This window comes from Cyanistes caeruleus, chromosome 2, assembly GCF_971803275.1.
Source record: "Cyanistes caeruleus chromosome 2, bCyaCae1.hap1.1, whole genome shotgun sequence".
In the NCBI taxonomy this organism is placed as follows: Eukaryota; Metazoa; Chordata; class Aves; order Passeriformes; family Paridae; genus Cyanistes; species Cyanistes caeruleus.
This window is the reverse complement of record NC_141702.1, coordinates 45685512-45701891: the sequence shown is the minus strand read 5'-3', so window position 1 is coordinate 45701891 and position 16380 is coordinate 45685512. Positions and strand designations below refer to the sequence as shown.

The 16380-nt window shown below is 44.9% G+C and overlaps 1 protein-coding gene across 5 annotated transcripts in view; it reads left to right on the top strand.

Annotated features, from left to right (window-relative positions):
• The first annotated feature begins 10646 nt into the window (after window positions 1–10646).
• Window positions 10647–16380, top strand: part of SLC22A16 (solute carrier family 22 member 16) — a 34636-nt gene continuing 28902 nt past the window's right edge. Inside the window, exons 1-4 of one of the 5 annotated variants that reach the window (XM_086876814.1) lie at window positions 10691–10715; window positions 11553–11637; window positions 12824–12931; window positions 14185–14367. In XM_086876814.1, the coding sequence (XP_086732940.1) occupies window positions 14321–14367 (47 nt within the window). In that variant the 5' untranslated portion in view covers window positions 10691–10715; window positions 11553–11637; window positions 12824–12931; window positions 14185–14320. Of the gene's footprint in view, window positions 10716–11484; window positions 11638–12823; window positions 12932–14184; window positions 14368–16380 lie in introns of those variants that run through there. The other 4 variants (XM_086876816.1, XM_086876813.1, XM_086876812.1 and 1 more) reach the window with 4 other exon arrangements.

The window sequence follows — 16380 nt, the reverse complement described above, 5'->3', positions numbered from 1 at the left end:
GGCTGTACCTGTATTGGTCCTGTGTGCAGGAAATGTCGATGCTCCTGGCACTGTTTTCCCTGGGTTTGCATGACATATGATGGGCTGAAGCAGTTGTGGCTTCACTGTCTGGAAATGAGACCTGAGGGCTGAGCCGTGAACCACGATGCCCCAGGAGAGAGCCAGTCCCTCACAGGATGTGGGCTCAAGTCCCTGGGCTGTGAAGGGCTCCAGCCAGCTGGACACCTTCCAGGCTGTCAAAGCCAGGTGTCAAGTGCAGAAAAGATCCAGTTTCTGCTATGCCCTTTGCAGCAAAGTGACCCGTGAACCCAGGGCAGGGCTGTGTGAGGGTAGGAAGATGCTACTTGCTGCTCTGACTCAAATGTGCTGATAGGTTGTTGAGCTCATCCAGGGATGTTGCAAGCTGTGATGACCCAGGGGACAGGGAGGAGGTGGGGGTCACCTCCTGGTATCAGGGAGGGTGCTCCACAGCCCACAGCTTTGCTGCTGTCCTTGTCTAAAGAGTGGAGCAGAGCACAGCTCTTGTTTTGTGCTGCTCAGCAGAGACATGGAGTCCCACAGCCCAGGCACAACTCCTGGCAGGCATGGGTGAGCATAGAGGGAGCACTGCTAGGAGCTGGATCTTTGCTCAAGGGTCCCCATAGCTATGGAGTCCCATGAACTGCAGTCAGTGAGAGGCAGTGGTGTACAGGTGGTGGCTCTGAGCTGCACCTCTGGTGTGGGCACACTTTTGTTGAGCTCAGAGAGTGGAGACCATGGAGCTGACCACAGCAGCAGGCAGGGGATCACCTGCACCTGCCTGGGATAGCTTCCCCTGAGAGCTGCTCACAAGTCCCCGCCTGTCTTTGGCCAGTGCTCACCAGCTCCTTCAGGATCTGAGGGATATGGAGCAGAGGAGAAAGAGAGATGATGGGAAAAAACAGAGTGAAGGGATATCAGAAGACAACTGGGAAACTGAGAGGAGAACACCCAAGGATTTCATGAGGGATCTCCTTCAGTAATAGCAGCTCCTGCTCTGTTTCCTCAAGATACTCGTGTGACTTGTCCTTCTAATAAAACCTTGCCTTTGGTTCACATGTGGAGTGTGTCAAGGTGGCAACCACCCTGGAGGTTACAGTATGATGTACATGGCTTTATTCCCTACATGGTCATTTGTTCCCTACTTGCTGGATGGATTTTGAAGCTGGGGCCGAGTTTTGTGTTGCTGCAGCTGCCAGCATCCAGGTTTTAGCATGGACACAGTCTCTGCTGAGACAGCGGGATAGAAACAGTCTGCGCATACCTTTGTGTCTCTTGTCAGTAAAGTTATATAGCAGATGTGTCTCTCTTCTTCCTAAGATACTTGGACTTGTGCAGAATATTTCTTAAAGGAATTCCTACTAACAGCAGCACCCAACAGATGGATCATGTGGACTTCTTGGATAGACACCATCATGCTCCACTAGATCTTGACTTTGCTTCTGATTGCCAGTTAAAAGGCAGTCATAGAGAAGAGGGATCAAGAGCCACCCCATCTTCAGTTGTTTTATGCTTTTTCATGCTGAGGACATTATAAATTCTCTTTATGCACCATCATCTCCTCTCTCTATTTGCAAAAGGCCACAGTAAAGCTGAGAGAAACACCTCCAGGTTTCAAGGAAACAGTGTTAAGGGTGAGAGTCTCTGTCCATCCGTCACTGCTGTTTCCCTCTCTTCAATCTACCATTCTTGGCATTTGCAATGTGCCACAGCAATCACAGCCCACAGCCCTGCACGGCAATGCCTGTTGCTCACTCCTCTGCCTGTTGCCAACAGAGCAACTACTGCATTAGGAGGTTGTGCTGGGAGCCTCCTCTGACACTGACACAAGGCATTTTAATATTTTGGTCCTGTTCCACCTAGCTGCAAAACTCCAATACATCAGAATTGCTATGGAAGGGACTTGCAACCCTGGCACTGGAGAAAGCAGCAAGTCCCACATCCTGGGAATTGTGGACCTGTGGGCTCCTGAGAAGGTGAAAATAGAGCAACTTGTGTTGCTGATAGATGACTCCTTGCTAGGCAGCCAGGGAGGGGTGCTGAGGGACTGCTTAGGACAAGTGTGGGCTCCTCTGAAACTGTGCCAAAGTCATAGCCCTTCCAAAATATTTCAACACCACTGAACTGGCAAATTCTAATGAAAAAAAAAAAAAAATGCTCATTTTTCTTTTCCAGGGAAGAGACCCAGTTTGTTGGAACAAGTACTTTGGTAACACATCCAAAGCCACAAAATTTCTTTTTTTTTTTGTCCCCTCTATCTTCTTCATGTATGCTTCAAATCAATCATAGCCTGATGTTTCTCTAACAAATGGAAGAAAATTCAGAGCCTCATTATGTTACTTCTTTCATTTCACAACTCTTTGCCTGTTTTTTCCATCTGACTTGAAGCAGTGTGGTAGGATGGTGGACCTGATTTACTGCCCAAGTTTATGTCAGGAGAAACTGTCCTGGGACGATTTTTGCTTGTGTATTGGGGAATCTCAGAGAAGCAGGTGAGGTATAGTAAGCAGACAAAATCACTCTTTTAGTTTCCTGAGTTGCTGAGTTTTGAGCTGTCAAAACACCGAGTGGTTTGATTTGGTATTTAAATCAAATGCATTTTTATAAAAACCTTTGGAAAACTCTTCTGTGTATCCTGTGCGATTTGTTTTGAACAGAAACTATATTAAGTACCTTGAAATAATTGTCTTGAGAGGACTGGAAGTCCTTGAGCCTGTGCAGTCTTGGTTCAGTCCCTCTGGAGGCAGCCAAACAAATTCAAAAGTAACAGGAGCAGCATCCTGAATAATCACTGCTTTCTGCTTGAAATCTCCCACAGGCCAGCATGACAGGGTGTAGGTGGAATACTAAACAAACTGTTAATCCCAAAGGCTTGGCAGGGACTTGCTGAGCATACCTGCCTCACTGTGGTCTTACAGCATATAGCAGGCATTAGAAATCCAGTAAAGGAATAAACTGGGTCAACTGGGAATAAAGTAATTGCAAAAATTGAAAATAAAATCGATGTAGTCCAGGTCATTTTCACTGCGAGATTGAAGAGCTGAGTGTATCAAAGTGGAAACAAAGCAGCTGAAATGTTGTGGATAGGATATTGGCTTCTCTAGCATGTCACCAAAGTTCATTTTTATTTTCATATTTGTCTAAAGAACACAGGACCCTGCAAATCTGGAACAGCCACACATGCCAGTTTCAGAAGTGAAAAAGAGGGACAGCTTCGGCTGGTATCAGGTGAAGCTAGCAGTGGCTCTTAATAGCTCCTTTAAGTAAGGGGAGGCACAGGAAATGCAAAGGTTTTTGGTGCAGGGTGTGTGTGCTAGAGTGTGAAATGACTTCTGTTGTGGGATTCTCTAGCCAGATATGAATTATCTTGTACAGGAAATCACTTACACTTAAGTGCATAATAGCCAAAATTGCCAGTGAATTTTGCTCAGATGAATTTACAAACTAATTTTTCTTTCCTCTGTTGTCTAGGAGTGGTGGTGTGCCTTCAAGGACAGACAAGACTCTTGGTAGGGCTTCTCCTGGAAGGTCCTTGCTGTAGTGTTATCCATCTGTGCAGCTTGACTTTGGTGTTATCTTCACTTCCTTCTGTTTCCCTTGTTCTACTTTTGCATGGAAAATCCCATCTGGAGTATTGCTTGCTGAGAGTGGCTTCTCCATACCTCCTAAGAAATAATGGACATGGCCACAGGACTTTGCACGCAGTTTTCTGTGGGGCTGTGCTTCGACAAGGTTGTAAAATTAGAGTTTGGATTTGCTTTCTAGCCATTTGTGGATTTCACCTGGTTCAGCTTGGCAGCAGGATTCAAATCTTTAAAGTGTTTATGTAGTCAGAATCAGCCTGAGATTGGGATTTCTGAGTGACGGATTCTTGCATGTGTCTTTGGAAAGTCAGCCTCGTTTTTCTTTGACTCTTCACAGCCTAAATGCAAGCAGCCCAGTGAATGCAAATTCACCTATGGCATTTTGTATCCCAAACTATGCAGAATAATTTTGCTTCTATAATTGTGTGAGGCAATAGTTTTTGAATCTCTTGACAAAGTTGTCTAAATTTTTTGCCTTCAAACTAGAATTTTTGGTGAGAGTATCTGACAATTTCTGCCTGCATATCCACACATAGCCTCCACCTGATTTTTGTGAAACACACATAAAAAGTGTCTCTCATTTTTGGTACTTTTCTTGCACTAAGGAAGTAATCTTTGCTCAAAAATTTCAGTTACTCTTCATTTCTCTTTACCATATGTTAAAGTCATATTACATTAGAAAATAAGTAGCTCCTGTTGACGCATGGTCTGCTTCATTAGCCAGGGTGTTATTTTGCAGTGTACAGTACACACAGCATGCATTCCAGATCCCTGAGGTGCTTGTTCTTGGCATCCTTCCTGCTCTGAAATCTGTGCTGCCACTTCCTCCTTGCTGAGACCACCAACAGACAGGATCTGGGAGTCCAAATGTAGGAGTTTGAGATACTGCTGGCACTCAGGTCCAGCCCATGTTTCTGCCAACACAGAGAGGGCCAAATAATATGAAATCTGAACCTCATCCAGGCTGTTTCACAGACCATGTATTTGCTGAGGCATCAAGCAGAGAGCACGGAGCAGACACCTGGTACTGATATCATCCTCAGTCACTTCATCTAACTCTGTCAGATCTGTGTCCTTGGTTAATCATGCTAAAGAGCTTAAGCTAACATGATGTGCTGCTGGTTTTTCTGCACTGTTAAGCACTGTTAAGGAACCACAATGCTTTTCTTTGAGGTCCCAAAGAAAGTCCAGTTTTCAAAAAGAGCTCCAAACATCGGCATGGCAGCAGTGAAAGGAATTCAGTAATTGCCAGAGTGGTTTCACTAATCAACTGCAACAAAAATTTCATCCCATCAATTTTCTCTCTGAATATATTTTTTAAGTTAGAAGGCGCTCCTTGCATTTGATTTGATCATTTGCATAATGAAGGATACAGACTTTCGTCTTGGTTTATGATATAACTAATTTGATAAATATTTCTCTATATGAGAATATCTCTATATAAGCAAATAGGGATCTATCTGTAGAAGAAAAAAACATCTAGTTTGATGATGTTTAGAAAATTTTAGGGAGTGGGGAATACATCAGTTCCTTTGGTTGATGGTTTCAGTAATTATTTACAATTTCTGCTATGGCCATGGACCTTGTTTCTCATTTTAATGGATCTGGCTTAAACCTTCAGCTTCTAGTTTATATTATCTCTGCCTCTGCTAGTGTATAGGGCCATTTGGTTATTGTATTTTTTTCCTTATTCAGGTTCTAATGCAGCATAAATTCTAATCACTTCTTAGTCCTTCTAACAAGATTACAAAATTGGACTGTGGGTTCCCTTCACCCTCTTTGAAGCATTTTCTTATCTATATGTTTTGGTAAGAAAGGTACAAAAGATCAAAACATAACCAGTATAAAATGCAGGATATTCTAAATGATACGTGTTCTAAAGAGGCCTTCACAGTTCCCCAACTAAATACAGACTAGCAGAGAGTAATTTGGTAACTCTGCTTACGCTGCTGTTGCACTCAATGCTGCTGTTTTAGAAGGTCTCTTGGTAATTCACAAGGCCACATTGTCACTTTGCTGGTCACATTAGTGTCCAGGAAGTTGTGGTGAAAACCTTAGAGCAGACAGAATGGAGAATATTTGCCACTGAGCCTGTGTGTGCTTTCCAGTGCTGTGTCCTGGCAAATGTGGGATCATTGGTAGCACAGGAAGAGGGGAAACCTGCTAAGGCAATAATGATGGAATCATAGAATGGTTTGGGTTGGGAGGAAGCTTAAAGGAAGCTCCAGTTCCAAAACCTCTGCTGCAGACAGGGAGACCTTCCACTAGATCAGGTTGCTCAGAGCCCCATCCAGCCTGGCTTTGAACATTGCCAGGGATGGGGCATCCACAGCTTCTCTGGGAAACCTGTTCCAGCTCCTCACCACCCTCACAGGGAAAAATTTCTTCCTTATATCTAATCTAGATCTGCCCTCTTTCATAATAATTAAACAAAAAAATCAAGGATGGGATTTTGAGTGTGCTGTGTTTTGTTTAATTACAGAACTCTCTTCAGAATTTCTCTTTAAACTTTTGCTAAAATGTATTTTTACAACACCTATCAGATTTTTTTCTGTCTTTCATGCAACATTCTTGAAGAGCTGTGTCATGAAGTTAACATGGAGTTTAGCTTCTACTTTCCCTAAATGGAAAACTGTATGTGTACAGCCTGTAAATGTAATCTGAAACTGAAACAATATCCAGATAAATTCTCATTGCCATCTTCCTCATAGACTAACAGGCTTCTGTTACCCCAGACACTTGAGATGGAGTAATGACCTGTAAAGATTTCATTGTTTTCCTGAACATTCAGCTTGCTTTTCTGAATTTCTGTATGATTTTAAGATTATTCAAGAGGCATATTTATTCATATTGGACCAGTAAAGTTTCCATGATGAAACACTCTGTTCAAATACATTCAACATCTGTATGGCAGCAATAACTAAATACAAAAGCACACTGTGGAGGAAGAGTTCTTGAAAATGTGAAGCTGAAGTGGCCCACACTGAAATATCATGGTTAGATGTGTCCTTGTGGGTGTCCACAGTACAGCTAGGAGACACTCTCTAGGCTTTCAAAATCCTATCTGGGCCTTTATTGCACTGAATACAAATCCTGAATTCTCTAGGGGAGCCTCTCATGATTGTTCCAGAGTTCTGTCCAGGAGAGTGTGGAAGAAAAAAATATAGCCAAAGCCATAGTGAAAGACTTTGGGCTGCTGCCACTGCCTCGTGCCTGCCTGGCCTGCTTTGAGCAGCATCAGGGAGGAAAACAAGGTATATTGAGCATATTTGTAGCAGCTGCCAACAAATCACTCTCCCATCAACCTTACTACAGCTCTGGTTCTTTCAGACTGATGAGACCGTGCTTGGACTCCTGAGAAATCAGGGAATTGTAGATTTCCTTCCTTGTAGTTCAGAAGAATCTCAAAAGTTTTTGCTTAGCTGCGTACATGTGCTGATCTGCTTTTTCAGCCTGCTTGCTAGACTGCTGACCATGTTGGTAAATCTGTTAAATGTAAAATTATGAACAAGCTACTGCAATTTAATTGCAAAACTTCTAAACTCCCAAAGTAAATGGCATATAATGCCTTGGTTTATTTTCTAGCAGATAAAAATAACATCTGCACCACTGGTAACCTTTCGTAAAGACAAGTTTTCTGCAAGTGTTCTTTAGCACCAGCAATTCAATGGCTGACACACGTTTATGAAAGTAAAGCTTGTTTTGGGCTTACTCTCTAGAAGCTGTGTTTTCATTGATAAATACACTTGTCATGGGTCCTGCAGGCTTTTTCCTGCAAGGGAACAGAAATTTCTAACTTCAAAACAGGAAATGAGAGGTTACATTCAAGATGCGTTGTGGTTGATTTCAGTGAAGGGTTTTTTTTTCACTAGTGTGATAAAAGCAGATGCCAAGAGGGCACTCTTGGAAGGATTCCACCTGAAAGCCTGGGGGAGAGCAGGCAGTAGGCAGATCAATTGTGTTTCTTGTTTCCTGCAGTTCCTGCACTGCTCCTCATCTCTGGTCTACAAACCTTGCCAATGGGAGTGGGGAAACAGATCAGCCAGGAATTGGCTCTATTTAAGAAGTCATTATCTGTGTCCATGGAACGATGTTGGCAACACCGCCAGTTATCTGCCATCCACACCACATCGGTGCTTCGGGCTCAGCTGCAATGTGAAACTCTGGGTACGTACATGGATGTACCAGAGCCACGTCACAGGCACCTTCCTCAAACACCTCTCATGTACTGGTGACACTGTTAATTGACTTGAGAAAGGGGAGACCATGAACAGCCCTTACCAGTAGGTGCTGGATTTTTCCTAGTGGGAATGTCAGACTGAAGGAAATTATTTTGTAAGCCGTCTCTTCTCCTGTTACAAATTGTAAAGTTCACTCCTTCCTCAAGGATTTTGCAGTATCAAATGTCTCTCTTGAACAACAGCCTGCTTGTGAGTGCCAGAAATGAGGTTAACTCAAGTTTTCTAGTGATGAACCCTTGCATGATTGAAAGACCAACATTTTAAACTTCTGGAATACCCTGAAGAGTGTTTTTCTCTTGTGAACACCCTTGATGTTCCCACCTAAAGACATGATAGGAAAGGGATCACAACTTTGCTTCAGTTTCTTCTGAGTAAATCCCTAATAAAATCCCTACAATTCTTCAGTAAGTAGAGTTTAGATGTGGATGGCCTCACCTTGACACATTTTAATTACAGAAATTCATCATACCTTCTTTGATGTTCCCTGTATTTTCTGTTGCACAAGAGTTTATTATGGAGCACAGTCCTTTGGGAAGAGAGCTGTGTATTGTGTGTGAATAGTGCTATGACAGTGCTATGACTATTTCCAGGTGCCTGGTGAAAAACATCTCAGTGAGGAATGACGGGGACTAAATGCACAGTTACTACTTCATGTAGGGTTGGCATAACAGGATTGGAGAAAAGGCAAGCTTAAACCATGTTGTGCATCTTCATAGGCTTGAAAGAAACAAGGCAAATCTCTGACCACCACAAGTTTAAGAGAGCAGACATTAAAGACATTTCATTAATAACCCTTAGAAATGCAGGCATGTGGGGGATTGTTATTAACTTGAATAGGAATGCGTTCAAATTTCTTTCCTTTACTCTGCTATGGGCAGTAAAATCATGATATTATCAAGAGACAAGCATAAAAATGTGTATAAGAATGCCTACAAGGGATTCCAAAGAGGAAAAACTATTTATGGATCTTTTTAGGCTTCAAAAATGGTGCTGAAAGGGATTAGGTTTTCTCTCGTGCTAAACTTTAAACCAAAAATAGATATTCCCTACTCCCCACAATGCTGCTGAAAACTGATTAATTTACTTATAGGAAGCAAGACACTAAAACCAGGCACATGACCAGCAGCACAATATTTAACCAGAATGTTTACTATGCATTGGTGTTTGTTTATGCAAATAATAATTTGGCTAGTGTGGCTCTTCCAAGAAAGAACCGCTTTGTTAAAGTACCTGTGCTGCATTCAAGCACATACCATTTTTAAACCTGAAAAACATTCTGCAGGAAAAAAAACCCCAAAAAAACCCCAAACCCCAGGATGATTAAATTTAATGCTGGTATTTATAAGGTAAAACTGAAGCAATTCAAAAATGCTTACCGAAATTAAACAGATCTATCCTTAGGCATTCTGGCTTACATATTCTAAGAAAGTAACTGCAACAAAGTCTAGATTCAGTGTTAAAAAAATGTCCTTTGCAGATGCACAGAGACACGTGAGGAGTTTTGTCAGAAGTAGCAAAGCCTTCAGAGCTGGTGGAAGAGGTGAGTGGTCTAACAGCACCTCAGCTGCAAGGAGCAATCCACTGCTGAACTCATCATTCAGGTTCCTGGTTGTGTAACTCACTATTTGATCATTTTGCTGGTGTGGTCAGGAGCCGCTCAGAGCCAAGGAGCCTGACAAACATCTGCTTTTTCCAGGTCTATGCTGGAACAGATTGTCACCCTGAAGCCCCAACATCTGCTCTGCGCAGAGGAACAGTTGTGGTACTTGCTTGGTGCCAGAGCCTCTTAAAGGCACATTTCCCTGTGAAGCAGCAGAGCCTGAGTGTGTAGCAGAAGGGTTTGGGTCAGGTTTTGGAGACAGGTTGACTTCCAGGGATTTAACAGGGGTTTGCCTCTAAGCTTCTTCTGTGCTGTCTAAAAAATGAAGTACACAAGTAAAAAGGTTGAATTTACTTTTTTTTTTTTTTCGTTTTTGGTGGTTTTTGGGTTTTTTTTTTCTGATTTGTTTTGTTTTGGTTTTCTGCCTTTTTGAATAGAGCAGCCCTGAAAGAGATCCTGCAATCTGCTGGAAAATGTGTCTTTCATCACAGAATCATAAAATAACTCGGGTTGGAGGGTATCTGCTCTACCTCCTTGCTCTGAGCAGGGAAAACTTGCAACTTGTATCTGTCTGAGAATGGAAATGAGGTTCTCTAGAGAAGAAAAACCTTAAATATGAGGGCTGTATCTGCGACTGTTTGGGGATTTTTTTTTTTTTTCCCCTGTATCTTGCCTTATTCTCAGATCCCTGAGTGACTGGGCTGCTAAAATGTATCTGTTCCAACAAAACCCTCTGCTAAGTTAATTACAAAGGTCTTCTGTTGCAACTCGCTTTGCTAATCCTCAAACAATGTCAAATTGATTATCTTGGCCTATTACAGGCAAGGCAGAAAAGTAAGCCCAAATGTAATTGAGGCTTCATTACAAATTTGAGAATTAATGACAGTCAAGCAGATATGGGACACGTTACGTATTTTACTTTTATTAAATGATAATTCCATTTTACACTGTGTGCTAAAACTTTGGGGGCAGGCGAGGCAGTCGATGTATCCAAATACCAGTGCAGATTGTAAGGCTACTAAAAAGGATTCAGATATTGCCCTGTGGGGGAAAAAAGAAGAGGTTTTACTCTCTTTTAATTCAACACGTCCACGTGAAATACACTGGAGCCTAAATACACTGGATTATTGGATAGTAAGAGGAGGATTTAAGCACATAACTGCCTCCTTTAATTTCCTTTTAACGCGGTAAACACGAGCGGGCGGAGGCGCTGGGTCAGTGCGGGAGGTTGAGCCGCTCGGACGGGAGCAGAGCTGCCCGGGGGCAGCGGGGGTTTGTGAGCGGCCCGGGGGCAGCGGGGGTTTGTGAGCGGCCCGGGGGCAGCAGGGGTTTGTGAGGGCTGCCGGGGGCAGCGGGGGTTTGTGAGGGCTGCCGGGGGCAGCGGGGGTTTGTGAGGGCTGCCGGGGGCAGCGGGGGTTTGTGAGGGCTGCCGGGGGCAGCAGGGGTTTGTGAGGGCTGCCCGGGGGCAGCAGGGGTTTGTGAGCGGCCCGGCGGCAGCGGGGGTTTGTGAGGGCTGCCGGGGGCAGCGGAGGTTTGTGAGGGCTGCCGGGGGCAGCGGGGGTTTGTGAGGGCTGCCGGGGGCAGCGGAGGTTTGTGAGCGGCCCGGGGGCAGCGGGGGTTTGTGAGCGGCCCGGGGGCAGCGGGGGTTTGTGAGCGGCCCGGGGGCAGCAGGGGTTTGTGAGGGCTGCCGGTGTCAGCGGGGGTTTGTGAGGGCTGCCGGGGGCAGCAGGGGTTTGTGAGCGGCCCGGGGGCAGCGGGGGTTTGTGAGCGGCCCGGGGGCAGCGGGGGTTTGTGAGGGCTGCCGGTGTCAGCGGGGGTTTGTGAGGGCTGCCGGGGGCAGCGGGGGTTTGTGAGGGCAGCCGGGGGCAGCAGGGGGTTTGTGAGGGCTGCCGGTGTCAGCGGGGGTTTGTGAGGGCTGCCGGGGACAGCGGGGGTTTGTGAGGGCTGCCGGGGGCTCCCGGTTCCGGCGGCAGCTGCGGCCGTTGGGCGCGGCCGTTGTTCCCGCCCGCCCATTCCCCCGGCCGCGGGCGGGGCGGGCGCCGGGGGCGGGCGGGGACGGACGGGACGGGACGGGACAGGACAGTGCCTCTTCCCCCACCGCCGGGACAGCGACGCCGAGGCTCCCGGCTTGCAGCCGCCCCGCCATGGCTCTCAGCTCCGAGCGGCTCTTCGACTCCCTGGGACATTTCGGCAGGTACTGGGGGTGCCCCGCGCACGCCGCTGTCGCAGCCGGACATCCCCGTGCGGGGACCGATGGCTGCCCGCGCTGGGCGGGTGTCACAGCTGCCCCAGGGGCACACAGCGCCCGTGTGCCCCCGGCATCGCGCAGGCTGCAGGGCGCTCCCGCAGACACGCAGCGGCGGCCGCATCCGCACATGGCCGGCGGCTGTCACACGCACACAGAAAATGACACGGGCGCTGACACGCACCGCGCCGCGCTGTGCGAACCCACACGGAACGGACAGGAGCTGCTGCTGCTTGTGTTTGCAGCGCTCGACGCTCCCCATGCACATTTCCAGGCACATACAGCGCTCCGAGCGAGTGCTCGCTCCCGCCGTGCAGCGCATCCCGTGCTCGCTCCCGCACGGCCCCGCAGAGCCGGCGGCACCACGGGCGGGTGGGCACCCGGTCATGTCGTGCACGCCGAGACGCTTAAAAGTGACACATTTCTTGCACATGTGAGCGCACACACGCAGACACACAGCCCCAGGGTGTGGAACAGCCTGTGCGCTTCAGGGGTGACAGAAGGGCACGAGCAGTATGCAGGGCATCACTCTGTGACACTCAGGCTGTTTCTGCTGAGGGGCGCAGGGTTGTTGAGTGCAGGAGATGATGCGGTTTTTATTGAGGCCGGGTTTGTTGCCTGTATTACGTGGATATGGAGTATGTGCAGATATCTTTATCGGCAAGGGTTTACCTGCGCGGTAAATGATGTGTGCATGGTGGCGGGTTTCCTTTGATGTGCTTTGTGGCTGTGGGGTGTGTGTGTGTACAGAGGCCTGGGTTTGTTGGATGGATACACAGACATGGCGTGTGTGTGCACGTGTGTTTGCGCTTCTGTAGCTCTGGATGCAGGGCTGGCATCTGAGACTGCTTATAGCAGGTAATGGAGAAGAAATGTTAGGCAGGGAAATTAAGTTTTAGAGGATGTGACTATTAAGGCTAATGGGTGCACATCCTCACAGTGAGTTCTCTCCTGCACTTCCGTGATGTGCGGCTCATCGTGGGGTTTGCAGGCACACGCTCCTCGGAGCAGATGGCTGGAATAGACCCATGTGTCACAATCTGGCTGCGAGTTCAAGCTGTTGAATTGCAGTGCTGTGCTTTCTAGCTTGGTGACCACTGAGCCAGCCTAACCCACAATGTTGATCTTCTCTCAGGGGCAGGCAGGAGCGGCATTTTGGACAAAGCCTGGGAGCTCCTTGTAATGGTTGAAGTGCCTGAACTACAGCAGGAGAGGCTCTTAATATCATGTGCAAGCAGTAGTGGTGGGTATCAATAGCCTCTTCAGATGGTTAGGATGGAAGGACATTTTCTTGCCTGAGTGGCACCTATGCTTAAATTAGATATTTGGATAAGTTGTGACTTACAGGCGTGTGCACCTGAACAAAATCTCATCTGTTATCAGTTCTGGGTCAGCAACAAAAAGACCTTGTTCTGTGTGAACTAGGAGAGAAATCCTAGCAATCAGTTGATTTTGCTGCTGCTGTTGTTCTGTTCTGTGTGCTCTTTGTGGAAAGCAGGCACTTGACACTGAATCCTGAAATAACACAAATGTAGTTATTTTTATTTACTGGAGTAGTTTTTCTTCTTGAGAACATTTATCAATACTCTAGATAAAGTTTCCAAAACCATCCCTTGCAATTAAAAGGAGACCAATTCTACAGTAATAACTGGAGATCTAGGGTCCAGATCATTTGAGATGCAGTTCAATAGGAGCTGCTTTTAGGAGATTTGAGATGAGATGCAGACTACCAAAATTTGCATAGTCCTGGTAGACTTATGGCTGTTTGAGATTTCAAAGGCCACACTAGTGGTATAGTATAACAGCAAACATAATAGCAGCTTGTGGTGGGAAGAGCTATTTAAAAATATTGTAAAAACTTTTTAATCCTTAGATAGTGCTAGATAAATGACCCTATTTCATACAAATAGCTGTTCATAACTGTAACCATCGAGTTAGTTCTGTTCAGTTTCTAGCATCCTGGCACTGAGAGATAATCAGTGGTTCCTTTCTTCAGGTCAAGCAATTCCCATAAGGCCCATATAACCTATGCACTATATGTAGATTCTATAGATTTGACACAGTCAGATTCTGAGCAATCCAAGCATGACTGTTAGTAGTTTGAGACTGTTTTGATTTTCTTAAAATCTGACAGATGCAGTAGAGAATGAGCAGCTGTTCATACATATATAAATACAGAGATAGTGTGTATGCATTTTATATATGTAACATATAATATATATCTATATAGAAGTTATTAATATACAGATAATACATAATTTTTTAGTATACAGATAATATATAAACCTTTCACATTGATTAAGATTTTGAATTTTACAGAATTGACATTCACATGGATGCTGACAATATTTTGCTTTCTATTTGAGCTCTCACAAGTCTCAGTGAGGCCGTTGTTCTTAATAGGGTCTTGAGGCATGCATGAACAGTCATAAAAATGCAATGGCTCCTGTAGCCTATACCATTAAAAGAAGACTTTATGCTTCTGTTTGAATTTAGGCATGGGTAGCATCTGTGGCCTATAAATTCAAGAAGGTTGTTTTAAACATTGTTCTTGAGTCCGTCTGTGGAGCATGAGATCACTGGTCACTATTGCAGAGATTGGGTGACAGACAAATAGTGCTGTCTGACTCAGATGGCCTCATCACTGAAGGGTTGCCAAGCCTTAAAGCTCCCAATGAGGTGAGTGAACTGCACCCTTCTCCCATGCAGCAGATCCTGACAGACTGCACCTATGGGATCTCCCTCTCAGCCCCTCTCTACCCACCCACTCCAACTCCAAAAAGCAAAAACCCTCTCAGGGGCCCCTCAGGTAAAGTCAGGTGCAGTCAGACACTGGCTGTCACTGCTGGGAAAGGGGAGACACAACCAGTGGCTATCAGGTTGGTAGCAAAGCATGGGCAGAGCGGGTAGGTGAGCTTTAGGAGATGGCTCACACTGCCTGCACATCTAATTCCCAGCTAACCTAAAGGACTTTTAATAGCTTCAGTGACTTTAATCTACCAGCAGGACACAAAACGTACGTATGTGGCTGCTGGTGAGAAACAGGCTGTGTGTTCTGTCTCTCTGATCTGCACCATGGCAGTGGGCTGAGGGGAGACATGATCTAATCAGGAATAACTGCCTGGAGATAGACCAGGGGAGGTACCCCTTACGGTACGTGTGGATGAGGGTAAGGATTTGATTTCCCAGCTGGAACGTCTGGTAGCTCTGAGATGCAGCTTACACGGTACGCAGTGTTTTCCTTGTGATTAACAGTTTTCAAATCTTGGCTCATACTTTAGCTAAAAGCAGGTGGTGAAAATTGCCAGGGAGAGTGAGGAAGATAGGGTGTCACTGACACTATTTCCAGATTTTAAAATGAAGTATTTCCAGAACCTTTTAAAGTATCGCCTTTTCTTCTGAAATATTCTGCCTCTTATGAAGTTGAGTACATTACCTAGATTTTCAAATGTTGGTTTTATAAATAATACATTTTACTAGCAGCTAGACTATCTAATAAATTAAAAATTACTACTACTTATCTTTACTGAGATGTTTATATGTTTATTCAGGTTTTGACATTTTTGCACTGTAGTATTCTATGAACTTTTTGCCTGGTCAATGGAGTTGCTACAGTTTGGACTTTAGAAGCAAGCAAACCAAAGATTAGCAATGGCTATTGTGAGGTTGTGAGGAGGAGGGAAGCAGGACAGGCGCCTGTTTGGATAGAACAGTCACCTGTTTCAGCCAAACATGGGGTTTAGTAAACATTAATACACTTACCAACAGTTTCAACATCTTCTCTTTATTACCCTGGAACTTTTTGAGTGTTTATAAATATATGAGAGAGCCTGCTTAGCTCAACAACTCGCTTGACTTTTGTAGGAATTCTTTGTGGTGGACTTCTGTTGACTGCTTGTCAGTGCCATGGTAGCAATATTTGAGTGGCCAGTGCTAGCACTGTTTCTCTTCTCCCTGCTTTGCAGAGCTCTTGTTTCACTTCTAAAGCTCCACACCAAACTGTCTGTCTTCTTCTCACATCTCAGAACTTTTCCAGGCTCCTCTTTTCATGCTGTTGCTCTCATCCTCTCTCTTGTTTCACAGCTCCTGTGATCAGATTACATCAGCAAATTGTGCTGTGTACATGTTACTTCCAGAAATTCTTGGTTTGTATCAAATAACAAGGAGTTCCAAGTATCTCAAAGATTGTGCTCACAACTTCTTTTCACAAAAAGAAAAATAAAGAACACTTTCCAGCAATGATTTTTCAAACTCATGTTTTTTATGTATACCTTGAAAGGTTCTTTCCCAACAAAAAATTATTTGTCAAATAGAGAAGTGTGCTTGCAAAGAAATTTGTTTTCCTTTTTCAAGTCAGTATGGAAAAGCAGGCCATTGTATTCACATTCAGCCTTTGAACAGACAAGTTTTAATTAAAAAAATGGAAGCATTACAAGATTTTTCTCAAATACTAGTACTTTTAGTATTTAGTACATTCTACACACAATATTTTTAACCAATATAATGTGAATTTTTGTTTAACCTTTAAGTAGTTTGCTGAAGATGAACGAAGTGCCATGGTTTGGAGATTGTTTTAAAAAAACAAAACCCCTTTTTCCCCCCATATGCTACCTTATATAGTGGAAAAGTTTATTGCAACATATCTGTCATTCAGTTTTCAAAATGTACCAGTGGACAGCTGTTTGTATTTAC